This window comes from Centroberyx gerrardi, chromosome 18, assembly GCF_048128805.1.
Source record: "Centroberyx gerrardi isolate f3 chromosome 18, fCenGer3.hap1.cur.20231027, whole genome shotgun sequence".
NCBI lineage: Eukaryota > Metazoa > Chordata > Actinopteri > Beryciformes > Berycidae > Centroberyx > Centroberyx gerrardi.
The window spans coordinates 5,816,950-5,837,555 of NC_136014.1; the positions used below are offsets into that span (position 1 = coordinate 5,816,950).

Below are 20,606 nucleotides of genomic sequence, written 5' to 3' on the forward strand. Positions count from 1 at the left end.
CAAATATCAGCAAGCCAGTGTGTGTGTGTGTGTTTGAGTGTGTGTGTGTGTGTGAGACTTTTAAGTCACCTGCCAGTCACATTTCCAATTTTCCATATTCATGTTGTTCTAAAATCACCAGGAAGCCTCAGCGTTCTCCTTTAGCTCCTCATTAACATCAGTGGTCATGTCACGCGCAGACAGCGTTGTTCACTTCCAGTTAAGCTTATGGAATCCAAAGCCAGTCTCGTGCTGACACATCTTAAAGCCAGGGTACAAATACACATTTTGGCAATGCGGATTTTGCCAACATTTAAGACCAAGAGTATTTTTTCCACTATTTTTTTTGTTATCAGAGTTCTATACACTGATCTGGTTTCTTTTGCCAGTTCCAACAATTTGAATCCCCGCTGAATAAAACAGCCTATCAACACTGCAAGATGTCGCCCATGCATCAAGGCCTTCATTCCACATAGACAGTCATTCATTTAAACACCATTGTAGCTGAAAGTATAGGTTCAAACCTAAAGTCAGAGTATGTTTACATGCAAACTAACTGATTAAGGCAATACTCCGACTACTGAAATTGTCATGCAAACTCCTTTATCTGATTTATTAATTGGGGTAAGGTCATAATTAGAGTAACATAACACCTAGATTTCTGCTTAATCTTTCTATTTATTGGGGCATATAAACACCTTAGTCAGATATCTTGTAGTTTTTCAAACTGCACATGTCAAAGGTCACCAGACACAGTAACCCAGATGTTGGATTTACAAAACAAAGCACATATACAGATTAAATGAGCCCATGTAAACCGGGTTATTAGAGAAATCGCGTTACTTCGAACCATGTAAATGTTGTAATCAAAATATTGCCCAGTAATCAGAGTATTAGTGTGCATATAAACCTACTCATTTCCAGAGCAAAATAATATAACAATAACAACAAAAACAGAAACGAGAGCCCATCTGGTTAACATCATACCATTTAATTCCAAGAGTTTGTAAGAAAAAAATATTACAGCGTTTATAAACATTATTATTAGCATCACGGAAGCTCTTCTGAGTGTTCAAACTTTGCTATGTTACATTACCGAATCGGTGAGAACTCCGACTGGCCCCCGCCTCTAAGTCCACGAAATCAAAAAGGCAACATTCCTGGAGAAAACGCTGCTATAATTTAACAGACTCTAAGCAAAGTTACATTTACATACAGTCCTTCACACACACACACACACACACACACACACGTACTCTAGCCGACTCCCCTCCGATCAAGGCAAAGTGGTGCTGGTATGTACAGTTTGTCGCGTGGACGTCGATGTGTGTGTAGTCGTCACGTTGAAGCTGTAGAGTGGGTTAGAGATGTCGGTGCTTTACTGGGGGTAGGCCTCGATCACCATGGCATGACCCTGGAAAACACAGACAGATTCTTTTCATCAGATAAATCATCTAAACAGGGAATAATGAAGAAGTAAAGCAGGATCTCCTTTAAATGCCCATTTGAAAAGCAATTGGCGTGTTGTGTAGAAAAGAAAAAGAAACATAATCCCTGTCCCCTGAATTTCAGCATCTCAGACAGTGGAACCAAAATACAAAAGGGTTTAAATTGTAAAGTTTGAATTCAACAAAAACAAAACAAAACAGTCATAGCCCGTGTGACTCTTCTGCTGTGGTGTAATGTGTGTTCTTTGCTCACCTGTCCTCCAGCGGCGCACGCTGCCACCAGTCCGTACTGCCCGCCCTCCTTCTTCAGCCGGTGTGCCACTGTGGTGACCAGCCGGCAGCCGGTGGCGCCGAACGGATGACCCAGAGACAGAGAGCCTCCCCACAGGTTGAACTTGTCCATGGGCGGAGTCCCCACCTACACACAGTGGGAAATCCACACTTAGGCTGGGGGACGCACTAGAGGATTATCAAGCCGATTAACAGCATTCTCATCTGAGGCTTTGGTCAGGACCGACGTTCTGAGCACATTATCTGGCAGTGTTTACGGATTCAATCTTAACAGACTGAGCAGCCCCAAGATCATATCAAACATGTTTTTTACGACCTGACTATGGGGATTACGGATTCAGTCCAAAAGTGGAGACGCCAATAGCCAATGACAGCCGAGTTTACAGTGAGGTGGCAGAGGCAGAGGAGTTATATTACAAAAGTTACATTAATGACTTGTAGCAAGTTGTTAGCAGTACTTTGCAAGCACCCAGATGCACGGCGTGAATCTATCCTGACAAAACGCCAACAGTAGAAACTTCCTTTACCTTCGATTTCCTGCCCATGTACGTCTGGGCGAACCAGTCTGAGTCCATAGCCTTCAGATTAGCCATGATCTGGCCCTGGAAAACACACACACACACGCATACACACCCACGGAGTTACCATAGATACCAGACAGGAAACACATTGATTTCTACCAGCTCAAAAGCACTAAGTGCAGGATGTGAAGTAGACCAGTCAAATCTTACTCCACATCGCTTCAAACATTGATGTCCATGAATAACGCAGGCCACAATGGGATTGAGCCAGACACAGAGATGGGATCAATACCTCCACTTCAATTATAAAAAAACTGCATATCTATAACTTACAATATCTTGGAGATTGACAGGATATTTATAGACACGTAATCACTCACTCAAACACCTACCGCTACACAAGCGCACACAAACTTTTTTCCCAAATACACTGTGCCAACTCACTGCGAAAGCCTCGTGGAACTCGAAGACATCGATGTCACCCATGGTCAGCCCCGCGCGCTCCAGGACTTTGGGCGTACCGTACGTTGGCCTGAAGGTCGAACAGCCAAACGGTACAGTGTGAGACAACAGAGAATGGGAGTAATGCATTCAGTCACCTAAAATAAACATAATAAGCCTTTTGCAACTTTCATAACCCATCGCGAATCAAACTACAGGTCTTTAAAGGAACAGTTTACATCAAAACGAAAATGCTGTCATTATCTACTCACACCCATGCCAGTCAAAACCTGCATGGGACCTGGTTGTTAGAGTTCCAAAAGGGGCAGAAAATGACCATCAAATTTCTCTCTTTTCTCTTTTTTTAATAATTTCATTTTAGGGTGAACTGTAATGTGTAACAAAGCAGAAGGAAGGGTAAGTTGTGGAGGGACTCACCCCAGCAGCAGCTGGTCTTTGGGGTCCTGGGACACATAGACAAAGTCTCTGCCAGGAAGAAAACACACAACAGGATCAGCACATCACCTGAAATAATACCGTCGGGTAAAACTGAGACCGTCCCACCCATACAAGGAGGGGTGAATTTACCTGAGGTAGGCTTTAGGCTTGTAACCCATGGCCAAGGCTTTCTCTTCAGACATGATGAGCACAGCGGAGGCGCCGTCAGTCTAAGGACACACACACACAAACTAGCAGTCAACTTACAGTCACGACAATTCATGAATGGTGACTTATTCTAGTGTTTGCACTTGCAAGTGAGCTAAAATGGCTAAAATGTAAATCTTATACATTTCATATCTTGTTATCAGTCAAGCAACAGTTTGTGGTGTGTGTGTGTGGGTGTGTCTGTGTGTGTGTGTGTATCAGGAGAGATGGTTTGGCAGTGGTAACCAAACTGTGGGCAGGGCTATATAAAAGCTTTCGTCAACTGGCCCCAATGGCTAGTGGACGCAAAATTTCACGGGCAAATTCATCCAGAGCAGTTTTTTATATAATGGACAAAACAAAAACAAAGTGGCAGGCAGTGTTTGTGCACACACATAGGTATAGCTGCATATGTATGTTTGTGTACCAGGGAGAAGAGTCGGGAACTGTGCTGTGGGGTTTGAGGTGTGTGTGTGTGTGTGTACCAGGAAGGAGGAGTTGGCAGCGGTGACTGTGCCGTGGGGTTTGACGAAGGCCGCCTTTAGTTTGCCCATCTTCTCCATGGAGGACGGGCGGATGCCGTTGTCCTGGGAAACGATGTCACGACCTGGGGAAGAACGGGAGGGACGATCACCATGTTAACGTCAACACACTGAACAATGTTTTCTATGAAATACAATATTTTGAGAAGGTATCCCATTTGTAATTTAGGTGTATGTATATGTGCTTCACAAAACTAGCAATAATCAGGAGAGTAAGCTTTAGTCAAAATCTGGTCAGTAGTGTCTGAGGTATAATGGGTGATGGACAGATGGATGGATGGATGAAGGACAGACTGATCCATAGCCTAAATGTACTTGGGTGATTGCTGCCCAAATATCATTATGGCAAACACGGCAAGGGAAAGATATGCAGTCATGTGTTTACCTGGCACTTTAAAGGAGATGACGTCCTCCAGCAGGCCGGCATCCTGGGCCTTCTTGGCTAGAGAGTGTGATCGCAGAGCGAACTCGTCCTGCTCCAACCGGGAAACCCCGAATGCGGCGGCCAGACGGTCAGCACTGTGGCCCATAGTCTCTGCCGTGGAGAACTCGGCCACAGCGGGAAGCTACACACACATAGTACGGAGGTTAAAGTCAGGGAGGGATGCTGTACGTCAATGATCTAATACCTAATACCTTTATCTAATAATCTTTCTAATACCGGCACCCCATTTTAGTCCGATATCCGATACCAAAATCACTACTTGTGGTGCATCTCTCGTAGGTTTGGGAGTGGGTGTGTACCTCTGGGGAGAGGTGGGCCAGTCGGATGCCGCCGATCAGACTGAGCCTCTGGCCGAGGGTCTTGGCCTTGTTGAGGGACAGCATGGTCTTCCTCATCTTGCGGCTGTGGCGGATGGGGACGTCGGACATGAACTCCACTCCGCCGGCTACGACGGCATCGCACTGGCCTGCAGCGATCAGACCAGCGGCTGGAGAGGAGGGAAGAGGGAGAGAGAGGAGTGGAGGACAAAGAGAGAGAGGGGGGTGGCCGATAAGAGAGAGGGGGTGCATACACACATACACAGCTCTACAGTACTGCTATTTTAGTATCATGTGTTCCTAAAAGTAAACCCATGCTGCCAAGTAAGTTGAAAAAGGAGCACATGTCCTGACATACCTGAAGTCATGGCCTGGTTGGAGGAGATGCAGGCCATGGTGACAGTGTGAGCTGGAATCTTATCAGAGAAGCCTGCACCCAGCGCTGCCTGAAAGGCACACACACACACACACACACACACACACACACACAAACCACCATCATCATCATCATCATCACAGCAAGAAGAGGAAGGAGATCAACGGTAGAATAGCGGTTCTCTTTTCAGCTCTAGACCCAAATGTGAGAAATTTCATCTTGTCATGTGGGGACCCACCAGACCCAAGGCTCTAGCCCGTTTTGGATCCTGATGCATAGGTTAAGAAATACTTGGTTAGATAGAAGGGTAACAAAAATGCGACACATTTTGTTTGTCAGGGAGTGCTATACGAACACGCCGAAATGAGTAAGGGTGTGTTCACTCTATTCTGCTTCTTGCAGAATAGGGTGTGTTCACTCTATTCTGCTTCTTGCAGAAAAAGTACTGCTTCAAACACAATTTGTGCTGATAATGAAAAGCTGTGAGCCAAGTTCCATATACTGGTCCAGCTTTATGAATCAGTTTAGTTAGACTGGGATCCAGTTCAAGATGCGGTGGACTGTTTGACAGTGTTGCCACGTTTTCAGCTGTTTGACTCAGACTGCTGCAGTCCACTCTCTATTCCAATACATACATATACGCCGTCTGGAGGTGATGGTGAAATAGAATTTCAGTTTGCAGAACAAATTCAATGTGTGTGTGTGTGACAGTGACTGACTTAAACGTCTTTAAAATCTTGTGAGCTGCATGTGCTTCCACAAGAATAGAAAATGTATGTAGGCTATTAGACTTTGGTTAAGGTTACAGTAATGGTTATGGCTTGGCATGGACTGGTAAAGGTTAGGATTAGTCAAGCTAATAGAACATATGCACAGGTATGTCACCACAAATGATAGAAACGTGTATGTGTGAGAATACCTCTCTTGCTACGTTGCTCGTCTTGACCTCCTGAATGACCGTTCCATAGATGATGTAGTCTACAGCGTCTTTAGGTAGAGCCGTCTTGTGCAATAGACCCCTACAGAAACCCAAAAGAACCAAGTTCATTCACTGCAACAACCAAAAAACACTTCATTTGAGCACAAGTAGCCTAAAGGTTGGAGAAGCAGGCTTGTGACAGTAGAGGACTGTGGATGTACTGGGCAGCTCTCAGATGTGAGTGTATGTAATCGTATGAATGTGAAGCAGGACGTTGTTCAGCAGCATCAGTGTTGTCAGCAATGTTTTCCTAAATAAAGTTAATAAAAACACTAAAGTTTAACTGTATTAATAGTGATGTAACTACCACAATTAATGCAACAGATACAGGGACACACACACAGATTCATACACAAACTTGATCGCTATGATGAGGCACAAAGTCAACAGAAGTTTCCAAGGCATAGTTATGCAGTCCCTACATTAACGATGGTAGTTAAAACAGGTGCTCATGTCTTGATCTGCCTCCAGCCACTGGTTGCCATGACTAGGGTTGTCAAAAGTATCGATACTTCGATAAGTATTGATACTAAAAATTTGAAACGGATACAATACTCATTTGCAACAGTATCGATACCAGCAGTGCTTTCTCTTAATGAAAAATCAAACATTATTTCTCCGCCTCCACTAGCCACACACACACACACACACACACACACACACACACACACACACACACACACACACTGCACCGCTGCCCACGGCCCCTCCTCTCACTAGTAGCAGTCAGCTGGGTTGTTGCCTCAGTCAGCAAACAATGCTACAGAGTGGTGCCGACGAAGGGGGGTAACACGTCAAACTTGGCGAAGCACCTTAAGGACCGACACGCCAGTCTATATAAAGAATTTCGAGAGGTTAGCGAAAGCTCCCGTTTCAACATCACTGAAGCGTTAAACATTTATCATAAACGTTAACGTACCCTGCACATCATCCGTTTTAGTTTAGCTAGCAAACCAAACGTTAGCTACAGAGCTAGCTAACGTTATCAAGTAGGTTTGGCAGATGCCCGGTTTTCGACTGGACTGTCCGGTTTTCAGATGCATTGTCCGGGCCCGGTCAGAAGGCTCGACCGGACGTTGAAATGTCCGATTAAAATCATTCTGTCAATAATAATCCACTAACTCTAGCCCTGCTGATTTTTCCCTATCATTGGTGGGTATCTGTTGCTTCAACAAGCTAAAAGTGTTCTGTTAGGCTGATGACTAGAGCAAGGTAATCTGCTGTGTAAATTCAAAGTTTTTAATGAGTTTTATCGGCCTATGTTATGGAGAAGCGTGCGTCTGTCTGTTGGTCCATCTGTCTCGTTTGCACCGGGATTTCCCCCTGCGTTGTCGGATATTAAGAGACTAGTTTGGGTCTCTGTGTCTGTGTTTTTTGCTTAGTTGCTTACTGTCTATGCTGCAGAGGCCAGGAGGCAATATGATGTTTCACATGCTTGTGCAGTATAAGCTCACTCCCCTCAATAAAAAAGAGCAAATAATGACGGCGATCGACACCCGTCAATCAAAAATGTGTTGTTTGATCTCAGACAACTTTAAAATATTGTTTTCACGTTAAAATTATATTTTAACATGAAAACAATATTTTTTTTTAAAAAGATTGAAAATTCATTTTCCCCCCTGTGGTATCGAAAATGGTATCGCATATCGATATTTTCCTGGGTATTGTATCGAAGTTAGAAATTCTAGTATCGTGACAACCCTAGCCATGATACCATCACACACACCATCACACACACACTTACTGTAGAGCTGCTCTGGCCAGGTCATGGGGCATCAGGTCACTGTATCTGTAAACACAAACCAGAAAGGTTTCACCTTCACGCCGCTCAGGTCGTCTCTCTTGGCAATAGAATCATTGGTTCCAGCTGGTTCAGCTTTGCCCCTTAAGTTTGTTGTTCATTACTTTAAATCCTCTCACTAGTGATAGGATCACCTAATCACTTATCACCTAAGTCTGTGTAAAAATTCCCCAAAATAGCCCATGAGAATGCTGGCCAACAGCTCCAGTCAGCATACTTAACCACAGGAATAGAGTGCAGACTTACGTGGTTCCAGACAATAGGAAGGGGGTTCGAACTCCTTCCACCAGAACTATGTTCTTCACACCGGGCCGGGCCAACGACTTCTTGCTCTTGGTCTGAACTGAAGACGGATGGACAAACAACACTAAGACCAACACCAGGGTTGCATAAGAGTTAGGCAAAAATGCCTTGACTGGAGTTCATTCATTTGAAAGACCAGAGCTAAGCAGAATGGAAATGTTGTTCCAATGAACCTGGACAGTTCAGTCTTAGATTGTGTACACGAACAAGCGAGGAATTTTGTTCCGAAGAGAGTTATTACAGGGCAACTGAAGGTTTCACAAAGCCAAATTCAAGACCTTTTGACTGCTACCTGGAATTGAATCCAAGACTAATTTAAAAACCAACATAAAGAACATTGAACACAGCTAATGAAAGTTGTGAAACTATAAATGGGCAGTATCACAAAAAAACTGACACCTAATCTTACAAAATGATCTCTACCATTTATATTCTAGCTAGGCATGAGTTCAATGAACTGGCATTTTTTTCCTTTTTAAAAAGCACAGTGGGTTGTCCACTCCCCTTAATAGTTTAGCTTTGTTTGGACAGTAGAGAGGCTGAGGGCAACACAATAGTGGAGACAGTGGAGAGAATTTTCTGGAGCCATCTGACCCTGGGTCAGTGGGGATACATACTGTATATTTACACTGTGTCATTTTAAAGGTGCATTAGGCAAGATTTTCTAATGTAAAAAGCCTAAATCACAAATAGGAGCTACAAAAAAGAAGAGCATTACATTGGGGATGTAAGTAACTGAGATGCCATAAATTCGCCCTATTGGCCCAAATTAATTTCTGATGTTGGGTATGGTCACTGGCGGGAAATCTTCTTGCCACACAGAAAGTGACGAATTGAAACTGAGGAGCGAAATACAAATATGTCTCCTAAGCAGCGGTGAGCGAGCGCTCCGTCCAGAGAAATTTGGACTCAGCAACGTTAGCGGAACCTGCTGTGAAAATATATTTTCAACCCCTACAAGCCACTAAGAACAAGTAGCTTAGGTCCGAGGAGTGCCTAGGGCAGCTTTAATGAAACTGCAATCCCTGTCAGTGAGTGATGACTTACCCTGAGCCTGGAGCTGAGCTGTCGTACTGAGAGAGCGAGCCGCTGCAGACAGACAGAGAGAAAGACATTCCATATCATCTTCAATTAAATCATGAAAACACTTTACCAAACCAATCACTTTAGTACAATGCTCTTATTGCTGTACATACACCAAAAAAGCCTGAATTTGTAATGCAGAGGTCTGTATTTTGGGTCAGGACCCAGAGTTGAGTAACAGGAAGATTAAAAAAGGCCAACACATTATTATGGTGACAACTGGCTTATAATATTTTTTATATACAACAAAAAAGTAAATTACAACTTTCCATCACAAAATAACTCCTGGAATGTACTGAACATCACAGACTGATGATAGGCTATATAACAATTTTATAAGATCTGAACGCAGAACTTTATTTTACCAAGAGATATAATAACTTACGATTAGCCTGCTATCAATCCCACAAAAAATATGTTTTGGATCATAATAAAAAGTAGTCAAGGATCACCTGGGAAAAAGTTTGAAAAGGACTCATGTAAATTTAGTCTTCTGTCTTGAGACCGAGGCTGATTAAATCATGCTACTGTTCTTGTCATGTGGCGATCCACCAGAAGTAGGTCTGTGATGCGTTTTGGATCCTGAGTCACTGTTTAAGAACTAAGGATGTAGAGAAGAGGACTCACCAAACTGTACAGCCCAGGCAGGGCTGACCGGGCTGCTCCGCATCGAGTTCAGCAGCATGGAAGCCATTATGTTCTGCAGAGAAACAAATTCTGATTGTTACTGTAGGATTCCTACTGTGGCCCTGAAGTTAAAATTCCATTTTCCATAAAGAAGTCGGAGCGTTTCCATGACCTAAAAATATCATTTCTTACTGGTTTGTTGTTGTATGTTGTTTTTCTAAAGGGGTGAACAGTCTGGTTTCCAGTCAAGTTAGGCTGAAAACCACCAGCTAATGCAATGAATATATGGAAAAAAAGTTATAAAATACAACTTCCCCAGATAATTTATCAAATTCCCTAACTTTCACTGTCTTGAATACACAATCAAGATTTCATGTTATTCCAAAAATTCTATAACCAGTGGGAACCCTGTTATTATTACTATTATTAATTACTATTATTATTACTTTTATTACATGATAGTGTAGCCTAGAGATTAACATGATCACACTACGTAAACTGTCAGCAAATAAACAGGTCTAGTTTTATAGGGGAAAGGTGAACCGTAATATTAACCTGTGACTTGAATGTCTGACATCACGCTAAAGGTAATAAGACACCATCCCAATCCCAAAAGCTGCTTTACTGTTGATGATTAGCTAGATGTGAGATATGGCAGGCCAGATTATGTAGGATAATGTGACCAGACGATATTATAATATGGGCCAACATGACAGATCATTCCCAGCCACCAGCCCCACCCCCCTAGCCTGGCAGTGACCCTTCACCCAGATTCCTATCCTGGAGAATGACAAGGGCAGAAACGCAGAACCACGGTACTCCAACAGAGACAGAACTGTCAGGTTGACAAAATGCTCGGTGACAGTTGTCTAGAAGCAACACCAATAAAAGAAAATCACCGAACCAGCATGATATAACGTTAGGTGATGTGTCGGCTGTGTTCACGGCAAGCTAGCTAATTTTAGCCGAGTAGTGAGCTAGTTAGCGAAAGTTTCCATATCGTTTCGAGCTAGTCAGTTATGCCTGGGATAAAGAAACACATTGGCAGTGTTCATACAAAGCATATTTTCATTTCCCAGACGAGTATCAACGGTGATGGCTAAGGTGAAGCTTACCTGTACTTGTGTTATGTCTCTGCGACACCGCTTCCAGGTCCAACGCTCGGCCCGACTGACTACAAAAACCGCTAACGTTCTCAAGGACCCATCAAGGTTTTTGCTGACCTAAAATATGCCTGACAGCACACCTGGACAACTAATCAATAGTTACACATGTGTGTGAGTTGACGAACCCCATTTATCTCAGTTTTCAATAAAACTATTATATCTTTTTTTTTATGTCATACAGATTCTTAGAATGTCAATATATTTATATTTTACGTTACGGCAATATTGCATTCTGCTTTTTTTAGGTCCTTGCGCAGTTTGACACACCTCGACACTCTTGCGCCCCCAACCGACACACGTCTTATGGTTAGGATGGCAGCGGTTCGTGCAGCCGGCGTTTTTTCCAGGTTTACAACCAGCAAATACTCCCTGTTGTCAGGTATGCTACATGTAATGTATAATTTCAGCTCTGTTTTATTGGAGATAATTCGTGAATTTTCAGTAACACTATCTATTTCTATTTCATTGATAAAAACCCGTGGTGAACTTTCACCTAGATCAGGGCACCAGGGACTTGAGTAGTGTCGTCCCTGCACGTACCGCCCTCTCTTGTATTGAGAGAAGGCTTCGCCAAGCTCCATTGGCAAATCTGTCACTTTAACGTTGCCTTTTTTAACCATGAAGGTACACATCGGTACAAGCCATTATTAGCAGCCACTATTCAATTCGGCATATATCACATACACAAAGCACTACTTATTTCAATAAATAAAAGCTTTTAGAATTGGTTTGCCTGTTACTCCCACAATGTTCTTCCACCAAAATAAGTTACACGTAGCAGTGGGAACCAATTGCAAAAGTTGAGAATTTATTAAAATGAAGTTCCCTGTGGGACTATCAATGTGCCGAATCTTAAATTATGTTCTTCCAAATATGTATATTTGCCAATAAGCAAGGCTGCATTAAATTGCCAGATTTTTGAGTAACGTTAGAGTTTTGCGTAACGTTCTCTCCATACAAGAGAGCGAGGTGGTGTCAGCGAATTCACTACATTGTAGCCAATGAATAACCAGTTGGCAGAACTTGGGAGACACTTGTCACACATTTTTGGTTTAAAAAAAAAAAAAAAAAAAAAAAGTCCTCTTTGCTTGATGTGTCTGGCCATTGCTGGCTTGAAGCTTTCAATGGTAAACTGATTGTGATTGAAACAGAGATTTTACTGAGGATGGAGTAGAGGATGGTACTTTTTGTTTCTCAGGCTGCACTAGGTTAGGCAGTCTCAGTGTGTCAGATTGTGTGATGAAATTCAATAGCTGTGATTAATACATTCTGATTTCATAACTGTTTAAAATAGACAGAGCAGGAAAACTGACCATATGACAGTATTGTACTAAACACAATGGGACTGATCTTATGACAAGGTCAGCAGCACCTCCAGACTACCTGAATCTGTCTCTCACTCACTCACTCAGTCACTCACTCACTCACTCACTCACATACACACACACACACACACACACACACACACACAGATACAGGACTCTGGTATTATGTAAGTCTGCCTGGTGTTAGTGGTTTTGTTTTGGTTGGCACTCTAATGACACCATCTGCTCACCACTCGCCGAACACTGACTGGCTGAAGTAGAACTCTGTCAATATACTTAGCCAATCCTGCCAATGGTCTGAGAGTGGAAAGTACCAGAAGTAGATCAAGGGTCAAACCTATCTTTGCCTTGTGTGAGGGCAGTCTGGGTCATAGCTAATCTCTCTCTCTCTCTCTGTCTCTGTCTCTCTCTCTCTCTCTCTCTCTCCCTCTCTCTCTCTCTCTCTCTCTGTTTCTCAGGTCATGGCAGGCGAAGCCTCTCAGCGTCTTCCTCATTGGCAGGTAAATATCCCCTTGATGATGGTTGATCCATTTAATGCATGCACACTATTAGGGCTAAACCGATATACCAGGTCGATGTTAAACTTTTGTTAAAAATCAGACAATGGCCAGTCTGTGTTGTCCACCTCCGATATGATGACCACAGCTAGGGAATATGTTTTTGTTATTACTACTTCCAGTGTGGTGTGGAGGATTTTACTCAACAGTCTGTAAAACCTGCAGTGAACCTGCCTCACCCTGCCTTAAGGAACTGAACACCTAACACTCATGTTTATGTGTGCCAACATGCTTCAGGGACAGCAGGTGTTGAAAACTAGCTAACAGTAGCGTGATACAACACTGGTGGCCCTTTTTCTGACGGCCTCTTTCCCTTTTCACTGTTCTGTCCATCAAGCTCGAACTCACGTCAGCTACGAGCTCAAGGATGATGTGGCAGTTGTACGGCTCAACGATCCAACATCCAAGGTGTGTGAGTGTGTGTGTGTGTGTGTGTGTGTGAGAGAGAGAGAGAGCGAGAGGGGGTAGGAGAAAGAGACAGTACATACATGTCAGCGAGAGAGAGAGAGAGATTATGTTTGTGAGTGACAGTCTTTTGTCTGCCTGTATGTCTCCGTCTCTCCCTGACAGATTTGACGTGATTAATCAAAGACTGTGTGTGTGTGTGTGCGTGTGTACGTGCGTGCGCAGGTGAACACACTGTCGGTGCAGATGCAGACTGAGCTGACGGAGGTGATGGGGGAGGTGTGGTCGAACGGAGCGGTGAAAAGCGCCGTGCTCATCTCCACCAAGCCTGGCTGCTTCATCGCCGGGGCCGATATCAAGTAGGCTTACTAGGGCCTGAACAAGGCTTTCAGACACAGTAGAAAAAAAGAAAAGAGTAAATCACAAATCAGTTAAACGTGCCTCCTCTGCTGAATAACTATCAGTGAACCGCTGAGTAAAGTAGTATTCTTTACTTCTTTGTTGGTAGTATGATCCAGGCCTGTAAGAGCAGCGAGGAGGTCACCGCTCTCTCCCAGGAGGGCCAGAAGATGTTCGAGAAGATCGAGAAGTCTCCCATCCCCATCGTCGCTGCCATCAACGGCTCCTGCCTGGGTGGAGGCCTGGAGGTAGGTGTGTGTGTGTGTGTGTGACAGTATTAGGTGGGAATAATGCGGTGACAACTTATGGCTTGATCTGATGTTGTACGTCCTCTCTGTGTTTTCTGGGTCTAGTTTGCGATAGCGTGCCAGTACCGCGTCGCCACCAAGAGCCGCAAAACCATACTGGGCACACCGGAGGTCATGCTGGGCCTGCTGCCTGGAGCAGGAGGCACTCAGAGACTGCCGAAGATGGTATGAACACACACACACACACACACACACACACACACACACACACACTTCTCAGTTACTTGGTTAACAGCTTGACAGTACAGCTTGCATGATCTGTTAAATGTACATGCTGAAAGGTAGGCAAACACTCTTCCTTTTCCTCTGTGTGTGTGTGTGTGTGTGTGTGTGTGTGTGTGTAGGTGGGTCTCCCCGGAGCGTTTGACATGATGCTGACGGGCAGGAACATCCGGGCTGATAAAGCCAAGAAGATGGGCCTAGTGCACCAGCTTGTGGACCCTCTGGGTAAGTACTGTGTGTGACATCTATTGATTACGGTACATAAGAGATGCTGTACTGTTTCCCCACTGTTATTCTCCATGTTTATTCACCCCAGGTCCTGGTCTGAAGCCTGCAGAGGAGAGGACTATTGAATACCTGGAGGAAGTGGCAGTTGGCCTGGCCAAAGGAATCGCCAACAAGAAGGTTCCCCTTACAAAGGAGAAGGGCCTGATGCAGAGTGAGTTACAGACATACTCAGAATGTCATGGTATCCTATTTAGACAGACTTTTAGCATTTGAGACATAGAGAAAAACTAGTAAGACAATTCTAAATAAATCCACCATAAACAACGTGACTCAGTATGTGTCTTTGCATGCACAGAGTTGCAGGATACGGTGATGGGCCTGGGCCCGGTGAGGAAGAAGATCTACAAGACCGTCAATGAGAAGGTCCAGAAACAGACCAAAGGACTCTACCCTGCTCCCGTCAAAATCATCGAGGTCAGAAACCGCCGAATGGGAACGAGCAGAAAGGGTGTTTTATGAGGACACACGTTCCATTGAATGTTGACATTGAATGCATCAAACGTCTCAGACACCACTGGTCTGATTCTCAATCACTGCCAAAAGAAAAAGTTGAAAAGATTATTCTATGTGTGTAATTTAAATAGGTTACGAATCCAAGATGGCGAATGTTATTCTCTCGTTTTGCCCCTGCTGAACTTAGATGACATTTCCAATATTTTTGGATGTCAGCATCACAATTTGACACCTCCTTCATTGCCTCTGATTACCCATGGCAAGAACCACTGCAGTCTAGTGTTTGGCTGTCAAACTGAGGTACTTAGCGACAGCAATCAGTCAGCAGGCATTGGCAGCTAGTTACAAGGTTGTTGGTATGAGCTGACAACATAATCAACAACCTCTTCTTCAAAATTATCCAAATTTGATGTCATCTTAGCTGTGCCAAAGGAGATTACCATAAAACACCAGGACGTTCCCTCTCTATCCAGCTTCATTTTATGCTACAAACGCATATACTGTATATCAGTATATAGACATGGTTTGAACACGTGTACAAATGTGTGTGCGTCTCTGTATCACTGCCTGTGTTGTGTTTGTATGTGCAGAGCGTGGAGGCGGGAGTGGAGAAGGGCGGAGAGGCGGGTTATCTGGCAGAAGCTGTGGTGGGTTTGCATACATCTTATCCAACTCCTAATGCACATTTGGATCTTTTGTCACAAACATAACACTCCTGTGGCGTAAAAAATGAGCATCTAACTTTGGTGAGGGTTTTTTTTTTTTTCCTTTTTCTTACTGGAAGTGAAAGTCAACAAGATAATTAATGTGTTGAGTAGAAAAGAAATGTAGAATTTCAAAAGTACCTTGCACGGATCCTTATTGGCCTACTTTATAATCTATGAACTTATTGCATCAATTAAAATCCAATTTCTCCCTCTAATGCAGAACTTTGGGAAACTGGCGATGACCTCAGAGTCCAAGGCTCTGATTGGCCTTTACCAGGGTCAGGTGACCTGCAAGAAGAACCGCTTCGGGACCCCGGAGAAGGAAGTCAAGTAAGAGCTGTAGACGGGGTTGACGACTGACAAAAAAGATTTGCTGTACTGCTTCGTAGCAGGAAATAAGATGCCCGTACGCACTGAATGCTGGGATACTGATTGTGTGTGTGTGTGTATGTGTGTGTGTGCGCATCAGGAGGCTGGCAATCCTGGGTGCAGGGCTGATGGGCGCAGGTATAGCCCAGGTGTCGGTGGATAAAGGCCTGACCACCATCCTAAAGGACACCGCAGTTGACGGCATCAGCAGGGGAGAACAACAGGTCTACAAAGGGTAAAACACACACACACACACACACACACACTCCCGGCACAATAGCATAAAATCTCCACTAGAGGCCGCCATCACACCACAGCAGACCATAAAGCACCACAGTAACTACACTATTCCTCAAACATGTGTTTTTCTCAAAGATCTCAAAAATCTTAGCAACCATTTTGCCAACTGACAATCTAAAGCCCTGTCTGTGTCTCCAGCCTCAACGACAAAGTGAAGAAGAGGGCCTTGTCGTCGTTCGATCGGGACGCCACCCTGTCCAACCTCTCGGCCCAGTTGGACTACTCCGGCTTCAAGTCTGCCGACATGGTGATCGAGGCCGTGTTCGAGGACATCCACATCAAACACAGAGTCCTCAAGGAGGTGGAGGCGGTGAGTACATTTGTCTGTGTATCTCATAATGCATAAGGCGCTGGAACATTAATTGTACTGTATATACTGTGTGTATGGGGTAATTAAATGCATGATGCAGGGTGTTTTATTCCTCCTCCTCCTCCTTTATTCCTCCCTCTGTGTTCGCAGGTAATCTCTCCCCACTGTATTTTTGCCTCCAACACCTCCGCTCTGCCCATCAAGGACATCGCCGCTGCCAGCAAACGCCCCGAGAAGGTCAGATATACTTACTTATAATCATTACCACATTCATTTTGAGACGTTCATATAATTACCGGAAACAAACAAGACCGTCACCAAGAAGATTGGCAGCCTCTACACTGCATTTTGTGTGTCACCGGATCAGATTTGAACCTTTTTACTCTGCCAGTAATACACAACTTTTTTGCAATTCCTCTATTCTAAGTGTGCATTTTCTCTGCCACTTTGTCGATTGATTGAACGGTGTGTGTGTGTGTGTGTGTGTGTGTGTGTGTGTGTGCGCAGGTGATTGGCATGCACTACTTCTCCCCGGTGGACAAGATGCAGCTGCTGGAGATCATCACCACCGACCAGACGTCCAAAGACACGACGGCCTCGGCTGTCAGCGTGGGCCTCAAGCAGGGCAAGGTCATCATCGTCGTCGGGGTGAGAGCGCCGCCCTCCTCCGCACTGTCTGACCACCATCTGTATTGTATCCATATACCTCGCTGATGTATGAATCTGTCTTCTCTATCTGTATCCGTCTCTCTTTATCTCTTTCTGCCCCCCCCCACCCACAGGACGGTCCAGGGTTTTACACCACCCGCTGCCTGGCTCCCATGCTGGCGGAGGCTGTCAGAGTGCTGCAGGTAAGCTCAGGGCTTCCCCCGGGTTTTACAGAGGTTCAGCTGGTGCAGGGTATCCACTGGTCCTGTTAAAAAGTGTAGAAGTATTCAAATAAATTAGCTCAATTTTTAAAGCTGCACTAGGCAAGATTTTTTATGTAAAACTGCATCAGTCTCGTTCTAAATCATGAATCGTTTCGCAGGAAGGCGTGGGGCCGAAGAAGCTGGACGCCCTGACAACAGGCTTTGGTTTCCCGGTCGGCGCGGCAACGCTGGCTGATGAAGTTGGTATTGATGTAGCAGCACACGTGGCTGAGGTAACTGAACGATCTTGTCTGGCTATGAGTTACTCTATGAGACATGAGTTTATCAGAATAGTTTGCAACAATTCATAGTCAAAACTGTTTTAAAATGTCCAAAAACGTAAACTTCAGTGTGGGGAAAACCTGTTTTTCTTGATTCCCGAGAAGCTGACTGCTATAGAGATATAGAGCACTGCACTGATGTGTGTGTGTGTGTGTGTGTGTGTGTGTGTGTGTGTGTGTGTGTGTGTGTGTGTGTGTGTGTGTAGGATCTAGGTAAAGCTTTCGGCTCTCGCTTTAGTGGAGGAAACGTGGAGGTTCTCCAGACCATGGTGGAGAAAGGCTTCAAAGGTGAAATGACCCTGATTCACTCAGTAGCAGCAGTATTGGGACAATTAACTGAAGTTAATCATTATTTACTTGTTTGTCTGTTAATTCATCCACGGTGTAATATGGATTTAAAGATTTGGTCAATTCAAAGATGCATTGCTGGCATTTGCCAAAGAAATACCTATATTCTGACTAGCTAATGTTTGTTCATTATATATCTTATAGGTCGTAAATCCGGCAAAGGCTGCTACGTCTACGGAAAGGGCAAGAAAGACAAGAGCGTGAATCCTGGCGCCGAAGAAATCCTCCAGAAATATAAACTGGCAGCTCCGCCCGCTGTGTAAGACGACATCCTCCGGTCTGACCGCTCAGTGCTTTACTCTGATCGCTCTGTCTCCTAAATTGAATTTTTTTGTGTGTGTGTGTGTGTTGCAGTTCGTCGGACTCCGACGTCCAGTACCGGCTGGTGTCTCGCTTCGTGAACGAGGCGGTGCTGTGTCTGCAGGAGGGCATTCTGGGAAACCCCGTGGAGGGAGACATCGGGGCGGTGTTCGGACTCGGCTTCCCTCCCTGCTTGGGCGGTACGTTACACACACACACACACACACATGCACACATTCGGACCAATTGCGGTCATAATAAGTCTATATGCTGGGAGTTGGGTTTTCAGCACTAATCCCGTGTTTCGATGCCGCGTCCATCAGGCCCGTTCAGGTTCGTGGACTCGATCGGGGCCGAGCGTCTGGTGGGCATCATGAGGCGCTTCGAGGACGTCTACGGAAACCAGTTCACGCCCTGCCAGCTGCTCCTGGACCACGCCAAAGACCCCAGCAAGAAGTTCCACAAATGATCCGGCACTCTCCCCGTCCCACAGCGACCTTCAACCCTCAGAGAGAGCGAGCACCTCCTGCTGGGCCGAGCCTCGCCGCTGCTGGTCTAGAATGAGAACCGTGGAAATGCAGTCTAAGACAAACCCAGTGACTCAAAGAACTATGACTTGTACTACGATTTATCAAAAACCCCAAACTGAGTATAGCACAATTTAGAAGGCTTTAGCTTTTGGCCTAGACGTTTTTCCGATGGTTGATTTTTCCTTGTGTATATCTAATGTTTCTAAAACAATATATACTTTCTTCAAAAAATCTTTTGTTTTTGAGAGGTCACAGTTGGATTAAGATGGCACTTCTTATATTTTCCCCCAGTTAAAACAAGGCAATTTCATATGTTTATTGGAACATGAAGCACTAACTTTATAACAGGGTTCCCATTGGTCATGGAATTTGTGGAATATCAGGGAATTTAGAGGTTGCATTCCAGACAGGGAAAGTCTGGGGAAGTCAGAGAATATCAGGGAATTTCACAGGAATATCGCAGAATGTATTTTCCAACTTGTTTCACACATTCATTGCATTAGATGGTTTTCAGCCCAACTGCAGTGGAAACCAGACTGAAAAACAACCTCAACAAACTAGGGAGGAAGAATATTTGTCGGTCATGGAAAGTTATGGAAGTCATTAGTTATGGAAAGTCATGGAATTTTACATCTGGGCCACAGTGGGAACCCTGCTATAAGTATTAGATTAGGAAACAAGTGTAGGCAATACTGAGAGGTTATCTAAATTGTTGAATTCTCATACTTTGGGGGTTTTGCTAAAGCATGACATTGATGTCATGATGTTCATGGTTCCAGTGCTTCTGGGTTCCTGTAACAGAGGTTATGCCTTTATGACTAAATAAGTGGATCTGCTGAAGAAATACACTATATTTTTTTGTTTGTTTTGTTTATTTGACTGTTATGCTTGTATTTACCTGATTTCCCTCAATCTGCTGAATGTCCAGAAGCCAGAGTTGGGGTCAGCTCACTGTCATTTTGTCTTTTTTCAAAATGTGAATATTGAAAAACGTCCGGTACAGAGCTGACAAGTAAAATTCCCATTCATTTTTCCCATACGGAGTTTGAATATTAGTCATTACGGTTTAACGGTGTGAGGTAGACTTACCATTAGCTTTTTTTTCTTTTTCTCTGAAGCTATTGTTATGAGCTCATGATTCAACTGGTAGCTGGTTGGTTTGGTTTATATCTGGATTTTCTGAAATGGCTATAGAAATGAATGGGAAATTACTAAAAAAGGGAGCGGGCATGTTTCAGCTCTATATGTACATCTGAAATAACTGGTAGTGAAAGCTGATTTGATTGTATTCTATTTCCATTTTGAGTGGAAAATGCATTAACTTAACATTAACTTAAACTGAAAGTGCATTAGTTAATGTATAGTGGCTGTATTGAGGCTGTACTCAGGGCTATATGGCCTTTTGCACTACCGTGTCCCTCTGATAACCGCATCCAGTCGGACGTCGTTTATTTTATCATTTTCTTTGAATGCAATAACCGCGGTACTGCATCCGGCCTTATCTGCAATAAACCTCACAACCTCCTCTCTGTGTTATTGCCACGGCTCCCGTTTCCCAAAAGCCACCAGGGAAAACAAAACAAGATAACTCCATTTCCAGAGGTCATTAAGTTTCTATTTATTTTGTAT

General features: G+C 44.2%; 2 protein-coding genes across 3 annotated transcripts; one reads left to right on the plus strand and one right to left on the minus strand.

The window, feature by feature from the left end:
* Positions 1 to 951: 951 nt before the first annotated feature.
* On the minus strand, positions 952 to 10,961 carry hadhb (hydroxyacyl-CoA dehydrogenase trifunctional multienzyme complex subunit beta). 2 transcript variants are annotated; one of them, XM_078290032.1, is made up of 16 exons: positions 10,940 to 10,961; positions 9,799 to 9,898; positions 9,136 to 9,177; positions 8,032 to 8,128; positions 7,729 to 7,773; positions 5,925 to 6,024; positions 4,988 to 5,075; positions 4,612 to 4,799; positions 4,253 to 4,433; positions 3,811 to 3,932; positions 3,269 to 3,348; positions 3,119 to 3,166; positions 2,684 to 2,771; positions 2,246 to 2,320; positions 1,681 to 1,845; positions 952 to 1,393 (listed from the first exon to the last, which is right to left on the minus strand). In XM_078290032.1, the coding sequence occupies exons 2-16, from the start codon at positions 9,863 to 9,865 to the stop codon at positions 1,358 to 1,360; spliced, it is 1,422 nt and encodes a 473-aa protein (XP_078146158.1). In that variant the 5' UTR covers positions 9,866 to 9,898; positions 10,940 to 10,961; the 3' UTR covers positions 952 to 1,357. The 2 variants fall into 2 exon arrangements, with proteins under 2 accessions (XP_078146158.1, XP_071777441.1); XM_071921340.2 differs by having other exon boundaries at positions 9,799 to 9,871; positions 10,914 to 10,959.
* Positions 10,962 to 11,233: 272 nt separating this feature from the next.
* Positions 11,234 to 19,864, plus strand: LOC139928699 (trifunctional enzyme subunit alpha, mitochondrial). The gene is made up of 21 exons (XM_071921339.2): positions 11,234 to 11,343; positions 12,748 to 12,789; positions 13,184 to 13,254; positions 13,477 to 13,610; positions 13,760 to 13,898; positions 14,004 to 14,123; positions 14,303 to 14,405; positions 14,497 to 14,619; positions 14,764 to 14,882; positions 15,512 to 15,568; positions 15,849 to 15,958; positions 16,098 to 16,232; positions 16,436 to 16,607; positions 16,758 to 16,844; positions 17,115 to 17,255; positions 17,390 to 17,458; positions 17,638 to 17,751; positions 18,006 to 18,087; positions 18,292 to 18,406; positions 18,502 to 18,647; positions 18,771 to 19,864. The coding sequence occupies exons 1-21, from the start codon at positions 11,268 to 11,270 to the stop codon at positions 18,914 to 18,916; spliced, it is 2,301 nt and encodes a 766-aa protein (XP_071777440.2). The 5' UTR covers positions 11,234 to 11,267; the 3' UTR covers positions 18,917 to 19,864.
* Positions 19,865 to 20,606: the final 742 nt, after the last annotated feature.

What these genes read in the sequence shown, in the direction of transcription:
- hadhb (XM_078290032.1), bottom strand. Translation starts at nt 9,865, where the DNA reads ATGGCTTCCATGCTGCTGAACTCGATGCGGAGCAGCCCGGTCAGCCCT. An exon ending in CGAGCAACGTAGCAAGAGAG is followed by an intron (nt 5,076 to 5,924) that starts GTATTCTCACAC and finishes TGTGCCTTTCAG; the next exon opens with GCAGCGCTGGGTGCAGGCTT. An exon ending in CGTGCGCCGCTGGAGGACAG is followed by an intron (nt 1,394 to 1,680) that starts GTGAGCAAAGAA and finishes TGTGTTTTCCAG; the next exon opens with GGTCATGCCATGGTGATCGA.
- LOC139928699 (XM_071921339.2), top strand. Translation starts at nt 11,268, where the DNA reads ATGGTTAGGATGGCAGCGGTTCGTGCAGCCGGCGTTTTTTCCAGGTTT. An exon ending in CTCAGAGACTGCCGAAGATG is followed by an intron (nt 14,124 to 14,302) that starts GTATGAACACAC and finishes GTGTGTGTGTAG; the next exon opens with GTGGGTCTCCCCGGAGCGTT. An exon ending in GTTATCTGGCAGAAGCTGTG is followed by an intron (nt 15,569 to 15,848) that starts GTGGGTTTGCAT and finishes CCTCTAATGCAG; the next exon opens with AACTTTGGGAAACTGGCGAT.